The sequence below is a fragment of the Embiotoca jacksoni genome, unplaced genomic scaffold, assembly GCF_022577435.1.
Source record: "Embiotoca jacksoni isolate LCO1_2020_lvr unplaced genomic scaffold, fEmbJac1.0.p SCAF_19, whole genome shotgun sequence".
NCBI lineage: Eukaryota > Metazoa > Chordata > Actinopteri > Embiotocidae > Embiotoca > Embiotoca jacksoni.
This window is the reverse complement of record NW_027185329.1, coordinates 4,551,973-4,564,694: the sequence shown is the minus strand read 5'-3', so window position 1 is coordinate 4,564,694 and position 12,722 is coordinate 4,551,973. Positions and strand designations below refer to the sequence as shown.

Here is a 12,722-nt window from a genome sequence, read left to right as displayed (position 1 = left end):
ATACATTATTGTCAACCAGATCACACAAAATAGGAAATGTATTTGGTGCCAAAATCAGGAGTTGATCAGGATTAACTTCTACGTCCAGTGTCAATCCGGTATTTAAATGGCTGTGGTTAAACAGAGTGAGGAGTGTTCAGAAAGCAGAGTTTAAAGGAAAGCAAGACCTACTGGTTCACCTAAGGGCCCTGGTGGTCCTGGGGTCTTATTGTCCTCCCCTGGATAACCCTGGAATGTAGCAAAAACACACTTACAATCACATGCATGGATGCAGACACAAGATCTTACAATACGACAGGTCTTTGAAACACTTTTCATAAACCTACCAAATGAAAGTACGGAAATATTTCCATTTCAAAACATTAGTTCAGGTATCATATTACCTTTTCACCTTTGGGTCCTGGTGGACCAATGGGACCGGGCTTGCCAAGGTGACCCTAAAAAAAAAAAGAAAAGAAAAGAAGATTATTGCACATAATGAAGTCACCATACTTCCACTGGCTATGCTATAGCATGCCTCTCTGAGAAACACCAGTTCCCCCTGAGAAGGTTGTCAGCATATTAATCAAATCTGTTTGATTTAAACAGAGGAGCTTTTATATTCTGCCACTTCAGGATTTTTGTTTTGGCACAGACTCAAAAATCACTCCGCAACTCGTCAAGTATGACCGAGTCTGAAAGCCCTCAAACACACACACATATACACATTCACAAAAGGGGACAAAATGAACTCAAGGTACCCTGTTCAAGTTACGCAATCTAAACCCAGCACTGTTGGCATGGACCAGGCTGTGGAGCTGCCTGGAAAAACTTGTTGTTCGACTTCACCATGTTCAACGCCACCGCTGCCTGATTAATGTGTAGTATTTGTAAAAGGGATTATCATCCTATTTTCTGTTCTTAGGATAACCACAAAGAGTAATGGAAGATATAAAAATGGCAGGGATGATGTGTGATGTCGTCCAGATTCACACTCGGGGTGTCTCGATCACATGCAAGGCTTACGGCCTGAAGATGGTGGGGAAGGTGAGTTAGCTGTGATACATTGAGATCTGCGTCTAAAGCTTTATGAAGTGGAATTAAGTGTGATGGATGAACCTGGAACAGTCTGTGTTCTTGATTTTAGGGGAACTCCGGTTTTTAAACAGTTATCTAGATGACTTAGTAATCTTACTTTGTGAGATAAAAGCCAGATGACTATAAGCATAGTGGAAGGTGCTAAGAAGACCAGACTAAGATCAGAAACATCCCAAATTTTGGACTGGCTAAATGTATGTTTGTATATGTTGTGTATATGCCATGTGGTTGTTTTTTTTGTAATATTAATACATGTGTATATTTGCAAATGGTTCTCATAAAACCATAGGTAGAAAAAAATAACTTACTGGGTATCCTGCCAGTCCTGGTTGCCCTTCCATCCCCATGACTCCAGGCCGACCCTGGAAGCAATACAGCAAATGAGGCTTTAAAAAAAGGGTCTGAATCAGTACTGGTGCTTTTAGTTTGGCTTTTTTTTTTTTCTTTCACTGGTTTAGGTAAATATAACCTTGGCCTCAAACAGACACATTATGCAGCTCTGTCACTACAGTTGTTTTATGACAGGTATATAAATCCTTTCTCCACAGCTATTACAAAATGGTCTCAGAGGTTCTGCTGAAAAGTGAGCTACCTTTCTCAAAAAAAAAAAATTAAAAAAAATTGTATGCTTGCTTTTCCCCCTCTTTGTTTTGCCCTCTTTCAGGCTTGTAAACAGGGCTTCTGTTGCTTTGGTTTTAAAGTTTTAAAATCTGATATGCCTTTTTGTCTTGGTATACAACTGGATTTGAATTAAGTTCATTTAAAAAAAAAAAAAAAAGAATAATACTAAACTAAACTTAATTGTGTATCCTCGTATACTGCAGAATCATGTTTAAGTTACTAATTACTATAAAGTTGCATTTACATATAAACCATAATAGTAAATCATGGTACGTTCTAAACTATTACAGAAAACAACATGCATGTAGCGTTCCCTTTGTTAACTTCAAGCTTCACAGTTTTTCACAGAAGTTTTATTCTGATACTGAGACGAGGTGAGAGGTAGGACTTGAAGAATGGGAACTAACAGGTGTTCCTCGAGTTCCCCGGGCACCTTTCAGCCCCGGCTCGCCAGGCTGGCCAATGTCTCCTCGACTTCCAATCTCACCAGCAAGACCTAGAGGACCCCTCTCTCCCTGGAAAGATTCAAAATGTCAGTTGAGAGTGAGCAACAATTACAAAAAGTAAGTATAGAGAGAGACGATCCTTTAAATAGAAAGCCAATAATCAACCCCTTCTAACAGGAAGCATCCAAACTGCTGAACGGACATTCAGGAAGAATACAAACACATAACAAAATATTTGTTTTTAATGCTGGTTCCAGTTGCTTATTTTCTTTTTCAGAACGCAAGTCAACCACTTTAAAGTTGCCTAAAATGATCAGACAGTTGAAATAAGGTGACTCTGTAGTTTTCTGTCACCACTTGAATTACAAAAGGCTTTGGTCTGTGTCTTTGTGCTTCATGCCGTTTCACTCACCTTCTTTCCGTGCCGTCCTCTGTTCCCCGGAGGACCCAGTTTACCTTCTGGCCCCTGCAAAACAAGACTCATTAAATGACATACATTAAAATCTATTTTACATTGAGGGGGCATTTGTGACTGCAACTGTGAACACCAAACAATTCTTAAGTTTACCCCACATCAAATACTGTTGTATTTTGGATTGTGTCTCACTTTGTTCTCTGTTCAAATCATTATTGTCCTGCTAATCCTCCTAATAAAAAACAACTAGCAGATATGGATCCTGCAGCATCTTTATCAGATATTGTTAAAGGGCCATTTTATTTACAGAGTATAACAAATAAATTTAATAATCTTTTTAAACAGGGGAAAATTGCTCTGTATCTGTGCCCTGAGGTGTCCTTCCTTCCTGACACCAGGCATCTCTTGGCCCCCAAAACCAGCAGTTAGACCTGGATCTGTATCTCAAAACAAGCACTTAGAGGAGACTTTGACTGACAGCTACCAGACAGTGCTAAACTGCCAATATCTATGACATAGTGCATTTTACTAGGCCTGAAGCCAGAAGTCTTTCTTGAAGAGAAGACTGACCCCTACTGGGATAGAAGGGCATTATTAAAGAAAACTTTGTCAGTTGCAGGTATTTAAATTGTAAACCAGGATGTCAGAAATCTGCAGAAAAGGAATGCTAATTTTCCCCAGTTAAATTAAGGTTGTTTTATTGTTTAGCAGTTCAAGTTTGGAAACAAAAACTAAACTTACACGAAAGCCCTGTTTCCCAGGCTCTCCGGGTGGTCCTGGGGGCCCGGGGTCTCCCTCTATCCCTTTGTCCCCTGGCTCTCCAATTGGCCCTCGCTCACCAGGTTCACCCTGACAGTGTGATAGAGGCAGAGAAAGAGAGACACACCAGCGAAAGACAGTAGTTTCATATTACCAACAGTGAAGCCAGCGGGTCAAATAACATTCAGTAAACCACTTTGATGAACTTTTTTTTTTTTTAATTCAAAACTATTCTCTGGATAAACTAATATAAATCAGTCAATTGACAACTTCATATTAATGTTGTCATAGGGGGAGCTCCGCAAGGAATAAATCAAGAGCCCATTTTGGCTAACTGGCTGATTTTGTTCGAGAGAAATGATAAAGTCAACAAAAATGTTTACCTTTGCTCCATCTTTCCCTTGAAGGCCGTCTTCACCAGGGGGCCCAGGACGACCCTGCAAATACATTATAATTTACAATAAAACCTCTTCACTGTCAGTGACAAATGAACGCAGTAACCATTTTGTCTATCCGCAAGGTCAGCGTTTCAAAATTTGTGAAATTGTTCATTTCTTTGTTGCAGGAGATTGTTTTGGTTCTTATTATCCAAGTGTTGAGATATTCTTCTGACATTTCAGCCTCTACACCAATACAGTTCAGATAAATGGACTGTACCTGCACATAATACCAATGTGCTTATCCATCTTAAGTTGTTATAGGAAGTTTTTTTTTTTTTACATACATATATTTGCCGAAATAGTCCTTAGTAACAGGGAGATTGTTTCACAGAATAACTTTTGCTCTTAGCATGCCAATTCCTGAAATAACCAAGAATTATATATATATACACACACACACACACACACACACACACACACACACACATATATATATACATACAAATATACATATACAAATATAAAGGACACAATATTTGAGCATCCTTAACTTCCTAAATCATCAATGTATGCAGCTGACAAAGTCACAATCCTCAACGGATCAAAATTTCAAGGCTGTTTCACCTCTAAATTTATAGATGATTTATTTGTTTTGTGAAAGTCAAGAACCACGTAATACGAATTAAAATGAAATTTGTGTCATGAAGTAGAATATGAGGAACATCTGCACCGAGGACATTTGAAATGCAAACAGCCAAAATGACAAATATCACATAAGATTCATTTTTCGGACAGAATTTCAGTCGAGTGGACAGTTTTTCAGATATCATCTAATTTTGTTCCTTCATCTATCCCGATAAAGCACTGCGGACTGTATTTGGGTAACCTCGTTAAAGAATGTTCAGCCTAATTCTGTGAACGTCGCAGAAAGATGAGACTCGAGCAGTCCAAGTTCTATTTATACAGCTCATCAGACAAACTCAATTTCATCGTTCTGCTTTCTTCGGGCCGGGAGATTAAACATCATTGTCAGAATGAGGGGAAGTAAATATACAACTGGGTCAGGTTCACCCAAACACAAGGAAGGAAGGGATTATCGTGGATTGTTTGTCAGTCACTCACTCTCATTCCCTCCTGTCCCTGCTCCCCTTCAGGTCCTGGAGGCCCAACATCACCCTGCAGGGGGATGAAACACAACACGGGGCTGTCTGGAGGTCAAAAACATACTGACATTTGCAGCAGCACTCTTACACTAACCAGTAATACTTGAAATGGACGGAGTGTTTCACTTGACAATAAACTGCTGTCTCAACAAGGCCACAGTTATGTTAAGTGCAATGTGGCAGATCATGTCCATGATTTTTACATTGCTGGAGGGTGGAAGGAACCGAAGCTCCTCAAGGACAATTGATTTCTAAGATGAAAAATGGGAGGTGGGGGGGGGGGGCCACAAACAATATACTGACCTTTGACCCTTGCTCTCCCATGGCGCCGGGTTCCCCCTCTATACCCGGCACACCCTACAAAGATGAGACAGAGAAACAAAATGTGTAATTTGTATACAAAGTATGTATAGAAATGTTGACTATAAAACCCACAATCGCTCAATCAATTAATAATTATGGACATTTAATGTAAAGTACTTCATGTCCTTGCTCTCCAACAGGTCCAGCCTCTCCAGGAGGTCCTTTGGGTCCCTGAAAGAAAAATAACCATCATTTGATGCCTAAAGGGCAATAATGTAAAGATACAATGATCTCAAAGTTGGACCTGATAAGTGCAGCAAATCAAGGGACACCAGAACTGACATAATACACAACTCAAGCCTATAATGGCAAAACAAACATACACAATTAAATGTTTGAAGAAAAGTAAAAGTGAGGGCTGAGAACGCCTGGAAAAAAGAAGACTGAAGACCAGCCAAACACAAGATGAGACCCATAACATAAACCATTCCTCTAGCATTATTGCAAGCTCCTCATCCTAATAAATATCTGTATCTGTTTGTTTGACATTCTTTATATCCCAGAGGGGTTGGCAGATTTCCAGGGGAAAAAAAAAAAAAAAATCAAAAAAAAAAAAATCAAAAAATTTGAAGAGTAATCCAAGAAGGGAGGTACAAGGTGGGGAGGCTTCAGGTGTGAGAAACGCAGAGAGAGAAAACAAAGTAAAAAGAAAAATCTAAATAATTCCATCACATACAATCTTTTCCTCTAAAACGGTTTAATCTTCTGGTCATAATCGACATCAGAGTTGTTTAGTAAATCATTTAAACTGTGACAGCTTCTTCCTCGTGAAACCTTTGTAAGCAATTAAGTCATTACAGATTCCAGACAAGCCAGCTTTCAAAGTGTGTGGTTAGTTTTGTAGTTTCCTGAAACGACCACATCAATGCAGAAGACGGCGTACTTACTGGTTCACCTCGAGGCCCCCTCTCACCACCGCTGCCTGGTATACCTGCTTTACCCTGCAAACACACATTAGCATCAGCTCAGTGTTGCTTCAGTCCCTCATGTGTGTAATTACAGAAAACCAGCATGAGGAAACCTGACTTCATGGTGCACATTACCAATGCAACCACAAATATGACGAGTGAGGTGAATATTTCACCTACAGACACGACACAGAATCTCTTTGATATGTTGGATATCTTTGTTACTGTCAAGCACCGTGTTGCCAACTTTAGAAAAGACACCCAAATTTGAAACAGTGTTTAGTCTTACACTGACAGTGGACATTACTTGAGATTGTGTAGAAGAGAGGTGGTGAAGTGCCAAAGTTGGATGAGATTGTGATGAACTCAGGAGCATCCAAAATTTGTTTTAGAATAAACTGGTTTAGATACTTTACTGTGAAACACTGCGTCATAAAGTCATCATGATTAATATTGAAATATTTTTGTTCATCTAGTTACTGAGGAGAAATGTCACAAAAGGAAATGAATGAAGCGTATGAATGTCTCTAACTCTGACCCCTGTTGCTCAGCCGATTCAACTTCACTCTTAAAAAAAAACAAAAAAACAAGAACAAAAGAAATCGTTGAACTTTTACACAGCCTGAGTGTCATATAACGAGTCAGAGAATGTAATGGGCAAAAATGAGAATGTTGAAAGATTTCAGGAAACAAGATTTAAGGAAATTGAGGAACACTACTGCGGTTTGTGACAACAACCACATCCATTGACAACTGCATTAACTTTAAGAATTGCCTTCAGCACTAACATTAATGGGCTCTGACATCACAGATAACATTACACACAATTACTAAATAATCTTTAACATATATATATAAGGAGGCACAATTCAAGTTTGAGAAAAACTTTTATCAGACACAAGAGGGCGCTATGATTCCAGAGGTGGAATCATAGGTGGAAATGTTACTGCTATGAATAGCCAACGATGCTGTATTTACAAAAGAAAGTTGTGTGTTTGATGATAGCGGGAAGGCTCTGATGAGGAGTAGACGTTCTTCATTTAACGTCACAGTGACAAGAGCAACAACTTTTCGCTGTGGAGATCGAAACTGTGTTTGAAACTTGTTGCAAACTCGTCTCATGCAAAAAGGCCTCGTTGACTCTCACACAGGTCTCAACAGGTCACCAAGTGTGCGCATGTTGTGTCCAAAGGAGTGCATGGATGTCCCCGTGTGTGTGTGTGTGTGTGTGTGTGTGTGTGTGTGTGTGTGTGTGTGTGTGTGTGTGTGTGTGTGTACAGATGTCTGTCTGAGAGTGAGAGCGCAGGCCCGCAGGTGTCTTTGTGTCTGTAAAGAGTACATACCAACAATCCTAACATGTTAAATGTTTAGCCAATACATAATTAATCAAAGAGAAAAGAAGCTCATTTGTCAGCGGAAAATGAGGCAAGTCAAACAGCTGAGGAAGAGTCCAAGACTGCAAAAGCGTGCAGGTAATAGTTTGTAAATCCAGCCATGGAAGGATGAAATGAACTGGACTATCAGAAATAAGAAATAAACTGTCTATGTACCGTGATCATCCCTTTACTTTGAGACAGCCCACATGGTTTTTGCATGTTTCCATCTGTGGAGCATCAATTATTTTATCTTTTCACCATCCAAAAGCACATAAAAACTAAAATCCATAATTTTCTTCATGGCAAAGACAGAAAAAGGGTTTATTGGCAAAGTGGTCCTTCAAAGCTATCAAAGATTTATTTATTGTGTGGCACTAAAACAAGACACTGCAGTCAGTGTTAGCTATTTTCTTTGTAAATGTCCTATACAGCATTTTTAGCTGCTGAAAGGACAAAATTTATCCTCTGGGATTTTTTAAGTCGCTACAAAAGTAGAGCGATATCATGTACCATTATTAGATGGATATTGCTATCCACACATACATACAAACTGATTTTAGTACTATACTTAAGGAAAAACTTTGCACCCAAGATGAAAAAGAAGGAAACCATGCCCACATGACTTGATGAGCCCTGAAACACCACTCTGTTTTCTTTTATTTATGACATCTTCCTCTTGAGTGCCTTTTATTGGTTCAAACTCTTATCATTATACATAATACAGGTGAAAAAAGGATGTAGGAAAGTTTACAAGTTTGTTTTCTCCCCTGTAGCCATGGTGATGCTTCCTGTTAAAGTGCAAGATGATAATTAACGCTGTGAAAGAGAAGTTCAGTCGAAAAAAAAATAACTGCAGGTTAAACAAAACTTACAGACTTCCCAGGAGGGCCTCTCTCTCCTGGACTGCCAGCTTTGCCCTTTAAAGAGAGAAATCAATGTTTGAGTGATTTAAATCAAGCCAACGGATTTCAATTCAGTAATGCGTAAAATATTGACAACCCATTAATCTTTCATATCTGATGGTAATTTTGTGTGTGCTGGGTTTTACAATGATACACTTGATTGACACTTCAAACTTTGTGAATTTCAGATTAAGATAAAATGCAACAGTTTTCACTGGAGGAATGTGTTGTTAATCTGGTTTAAAGCATTCAATTAATTCAGCACTAAACGCTAAAACTGTTAATACATACATGCTGTATGTAGTAAAAAGAAGGTCAACAACAGTTTTACAGCTTTTAAAGTCACTTGAGTCGACAGTCATCAACTAATAAATGTGGCCCCTGCCTTTGTAATGTAACATTTTATCCAAACCACAATCATTGTTTAAAAAACTTTTCACGATTTGTTACAATTGGATTGTTTTTATATCGTTATTTGAGCAGCACTGTCTGGGAATAATAATTCATCGATCCATTGTCAAATATGAAAAATAGTACTCAAAATAGTTTCAATAAAATAGGACATTTTGGTATCTTTGCATTGCATCAACAGTCCATCAGTTATATCAATTATAAATATCATTTTCCATTAATTACAGCCAACCTAAATGAACAGCACCTGAACAAGCATCACCTGATGCACTCTTAATAGTATTAACAAGTATGTATTTTGAACAAAGGAGATTTCAAATCTTTTTATTAAAACCAGGCATCAAAGGCAGATCTTTGGCTAGATTGTATTTCACTCAGCCCGATCAGTGAAATACAACATTGACTTTTATCTCCTCAGCTTATTCAGCTCAGGTTTCCTCCAGACAAGCTGCCAGCAAAACATGAGAACTGCATCTGGTTATAACCTGATACAGAGGCAAAAAGACAAAAGCCCTGAAAATAAAAACGGATTAAAGGCCCACCAAGCTTTTACAGAGCCCAAGGGTTATTCTAGATTCTGGAGTAAGGTTGAAATCACATGTTGTATGGACTTTGCCATGAGGTGAATGTGCATCTTCAAAAGGGATGATTCAACTTGATGCAGATGGATGATGATCCCTTTTTATGACTGTGCTTATTCTTGGCTTTGGATAAATGAGGGTGCATATTAATGTGCCTTCTTATTTCTTAAGAACCTGAAGCCTCCATCCAGAAATGTGTTTGATATAAAAGTATTACAGCATCATAGCCACTGACTGAATGTATATTCAACTCTCTGTGGGGCATATAAAGACTACTTACTATGAATCCGGCCTCTCCTTTTTGTCCAGTTGCACCCTTTTCACCCTGCAAAGAAAAATTACAAAAACAATTTGGAAAGGAATTGAGTGTTTTTTAGCCCATGCAGACATTTCCAGAACTACTACCTTGGCTAATATACATGAAGAAGGGCCCATTTCATGCAGAAAAACTATATTTATCCCATTTTAACATTTGAATACTGACACGTTCTACTGGGTGATGTGAATGTTTACCTTGGTGCCCTCAGGACCTGGTTCTCCCAGCGGGCCATCCGGACCCCGGGGCCCCTGAGCAACATGAGACACACCTCTGAGCGTCACTCCACAAAGAATGAGCATCACATTTAGCACATCAAAGCATCTTGCACAAGCTGGTATACTGTATGTACAGTCAACACTGAACTGAACTGAACTAATGCCAACAACAAAGTAATTAGTCTGTATTCTTTGTCTACTTGGGAGGGCTTCCACCCTGATGCCACAGTCTACCACCCCCCACAAACATTCCAGGGGTTTCCCAGCACTGTAGCACCACCACAGACACAAGGTGAGATAAAGATCTGTAAATACAACCCATGAGCCTCCTCTTCTCACCGCTGTTCACTCTTTTGGGACTTTTTTTCACCCTGTGGTTTCCATCTTTTCTCTCCACTTTTATAGCTCTTCCTTTGATGACTTATCTGCTCCTGTTGTGCCTGATCTTCTGGCTTTCAGTCAGACCCCCATGCCTCCATCATTAAAGTTTAAAGACACGGAAGGCTTTATCTTTCTCTGCATTTGTTCCTTCCTATAGTTCATCTCTCCCTCTGCAATCTTTGATTTAAAAGGTCATTTGAGGTCATGCTTTCTGCCAAATAATTAAAATAAGTGTCGGTGTTAAACTGATTCCTTTCAACTTACACCTCTAAAAGACAGCTTCTGATCATACAGCAGGTTGGGATAAATTATTTACCATTGTTAAAATTTGTAGCTCAGTCAGTCTGAAAGTAAATCCACATGAAGCTTTTCAAAAACTGACTCCAAAATATGTAAATCTGAAAACGCCAACGTTGTCTTTCAGTGTGTAAGAGATAAACTGAAGTTTTCCAAAACAAAGACCTCAGCCACTGCAGAGGGGGATTGGAGTTGTGTGGAACTAAAATTATGAAGACCTTTGGTCACCTTACACTTTCACAGTGATAGTTCATTTTAAATGTTATTATAGCTCAATACAGGTCAAGATATAAATCAGATTTATGTTGATTTTTTCAGTTGACACTGCAAATATACAATAAAGACACTGCAGAGCCGCTGCTTTGAAGTGATTGATTAACATGGAGTGTTTATGGGCTGCGATTAAATCACAACTTTATATTTCTTTAGATGTCTGCCACAATTACAGAAAAACACACACATAGGAACAACTGCACTGTGTTTTGGCTGTGTTAAAACACAGAATAGGTGCAACAGAAAACAGGAAGACACTGCAGGTGTAATTTGGCTCAGTAACAAAATGCGCGTAGTCTTCTTAAAATAACCTTCTGCCATCTCTAACTCCAGTAATCACACATTTTAAGGATCAAAACAGCTGCATACACAACACAGCTGTGGCTGTTAACCTGAATTTGATTTTCGCAGATGCCTCGAACATTTGATATCAACTGATGTACAGCATAGAGGTTGGCTACGATTGTTTCCCCGAGTGAAAAGAGAAAAATCGAATTTCACTGTGGGCAGAGATCTCTACAAAAACAACTTGAAAACAAAGATTGCTCCCCCTTGAAAACTGTGTTTTAAAATTAGATGGAGACATACTGTGAAAAGTAAGCAGGCAATAAACAATGTTTGGTTACAAAATAAGTATCTCAAAAGGCTTTAACTGCAGCCAATCCAATAAACGCTTAGATACAAGCAATGGCCCACATCACTACACACAGTTTACATGAATATTTCTGGAGCAGATGAGGTGAGTTTCACTGTGAGTGATCATTAAAATGGTGGAGAGGAGTCAGAGTTGGACAGCAATAACTCTTGTTTTTTAACTAGATGTAAATGTGTCCCAACTGTAAACACCAGATAATTCAGCACCAGGTTATTCATTTTCTTTCCATCATTTTGCACTCTGAGTTTAATCTCTTATCAAAAAACTAATGATGAGAAAGCATGAAAGTTAATTTCTGACACCTCTTCCAAAAACAAAAGCTAGAACAGGACTTTGTTTCAAAGGATGAGCTTTTGAATTTTTTTCCTGCCCTGTGATGGATCATATGTTTTGACAATAAAGGCAAACCACGGACGAGGAAGAAGGAGGACACCTATATGTCACCTCAACAAGACAGGAAATGCTACCACAAACTGACATATGTGTGGATTACAGTGAAGAACACAAGTTGCAGCTTGTTAACCGCTGCCATATGTTTTGGTTGGAAAATGCTGAGCTGGAGAAAAATAAGTGAACAGATGATAAAAGGAGGTGGTTACAGACGAGTGATGATGTGTGAGAACCGAAGCAGTGTGGTAGAAAGCTATCACTCATTACTTATTAATATCTCTCATTCATTTACTTAAATTTCCTGAAAGGACCCAATTTAGCACAAGAGCTTTAGTCACTGCATTGTTTGGCAGCCTGGCAGCGGACATAAGCACATGCAAACTATCAGTTTAGAAAAGATTTAAGGCAAATTTTAGTATTTGTATTCTTCAGGAAAATAACATTTCATCTGAATCTTAATGCACTAACAATACTGTGAATATTCAGAGCTGTATGAACATTGTTTCTTGCCGAATGTTTGGGCCACTACTCAGGAACTGCAAAGTATTTCTGGGATGAATATAATGTTGTTACTTTAATAGATTAACTTTATATTGAATTATGTAATGAGTGTCAAAAGCGATAAAAACAAAAATTGATTGCATATTTGTTTCCAGGTAACGCAAAAGAGAAAAATACCCTAAAATGATTAATCTAAGGTGTTGCTGCTTGTTGTATTTCTATAAGGCAGTTTCTATCTGTGTTTTTTCTGTGACTTATTAAATCAGACTTTTAACAAATTTTCAAAGTA

At 38.6% G+C, this 12,722-nt stretch overlaps 1 protein-coding gene across 1 annotated transcript in view; it reads right to left on the bottom strand.

Annotated features, from left to right (window-relative positions):
* The window catches only part of LOC138200436 (collagen alpha-1(XXIV) chain), an 82,351-nt gene that overhangs the window by 15,526 nt on the left and 54,103 nt on the right, over window positions 1-12,722 (bottom strand). The window contains exons 29-42 of the mRNA XM_069153103.1: window positions 9,916-9,969; window positions 9,683-9,727; window positions 8,381-8,425; window positions 6,112-6,165; window positions 5,342-5,395; window positions 5,165-5,218; window positions 4,821-4,874; window positions 3,702-3,755; window positions 3,301-3,408; window positions 2,557-2,610; window positions 2,106-2,213; window positions 1,386-1,439; window positions 384-437; window positions 172-228 (exon numbers count right to left, since the gene is read on the bottom strand). Of these exons, the coding sequence (XP_069009204.1) occupies window positions 172-228; window positions 384-437; window positions 1,386-1,439; window positions 2,106-2,213; window positions 2,557-2,610; window positions 3,301-3,408; window positions 3,702-3,755; window positions 4,821-4,874; window positions 5,165-5,218; window positions 5,342-5,395; window positions 6,112-6,165; window positions 8,381-8,425; window positions 9,683-9,727; window positions 9,916-9,969 (849 nt within the window). The remainder of the gene's footprint in view (window positions 1-171; window positions 229-383; window positions 438-1,385; window positions 1,440-2,105; window positions 2,214-2,556; window positions 2,611-3,300; window positions 3,409-3,701; window positions 3,756-4,820; window positions 4,875-5,164; window positions 5,219-5,341; window positions 5,396-6,111; window positions 6,166-8,380; window positions 8,426-9,682; window positions 9,728-9,915; window positions 9,970-12,722) is intronic.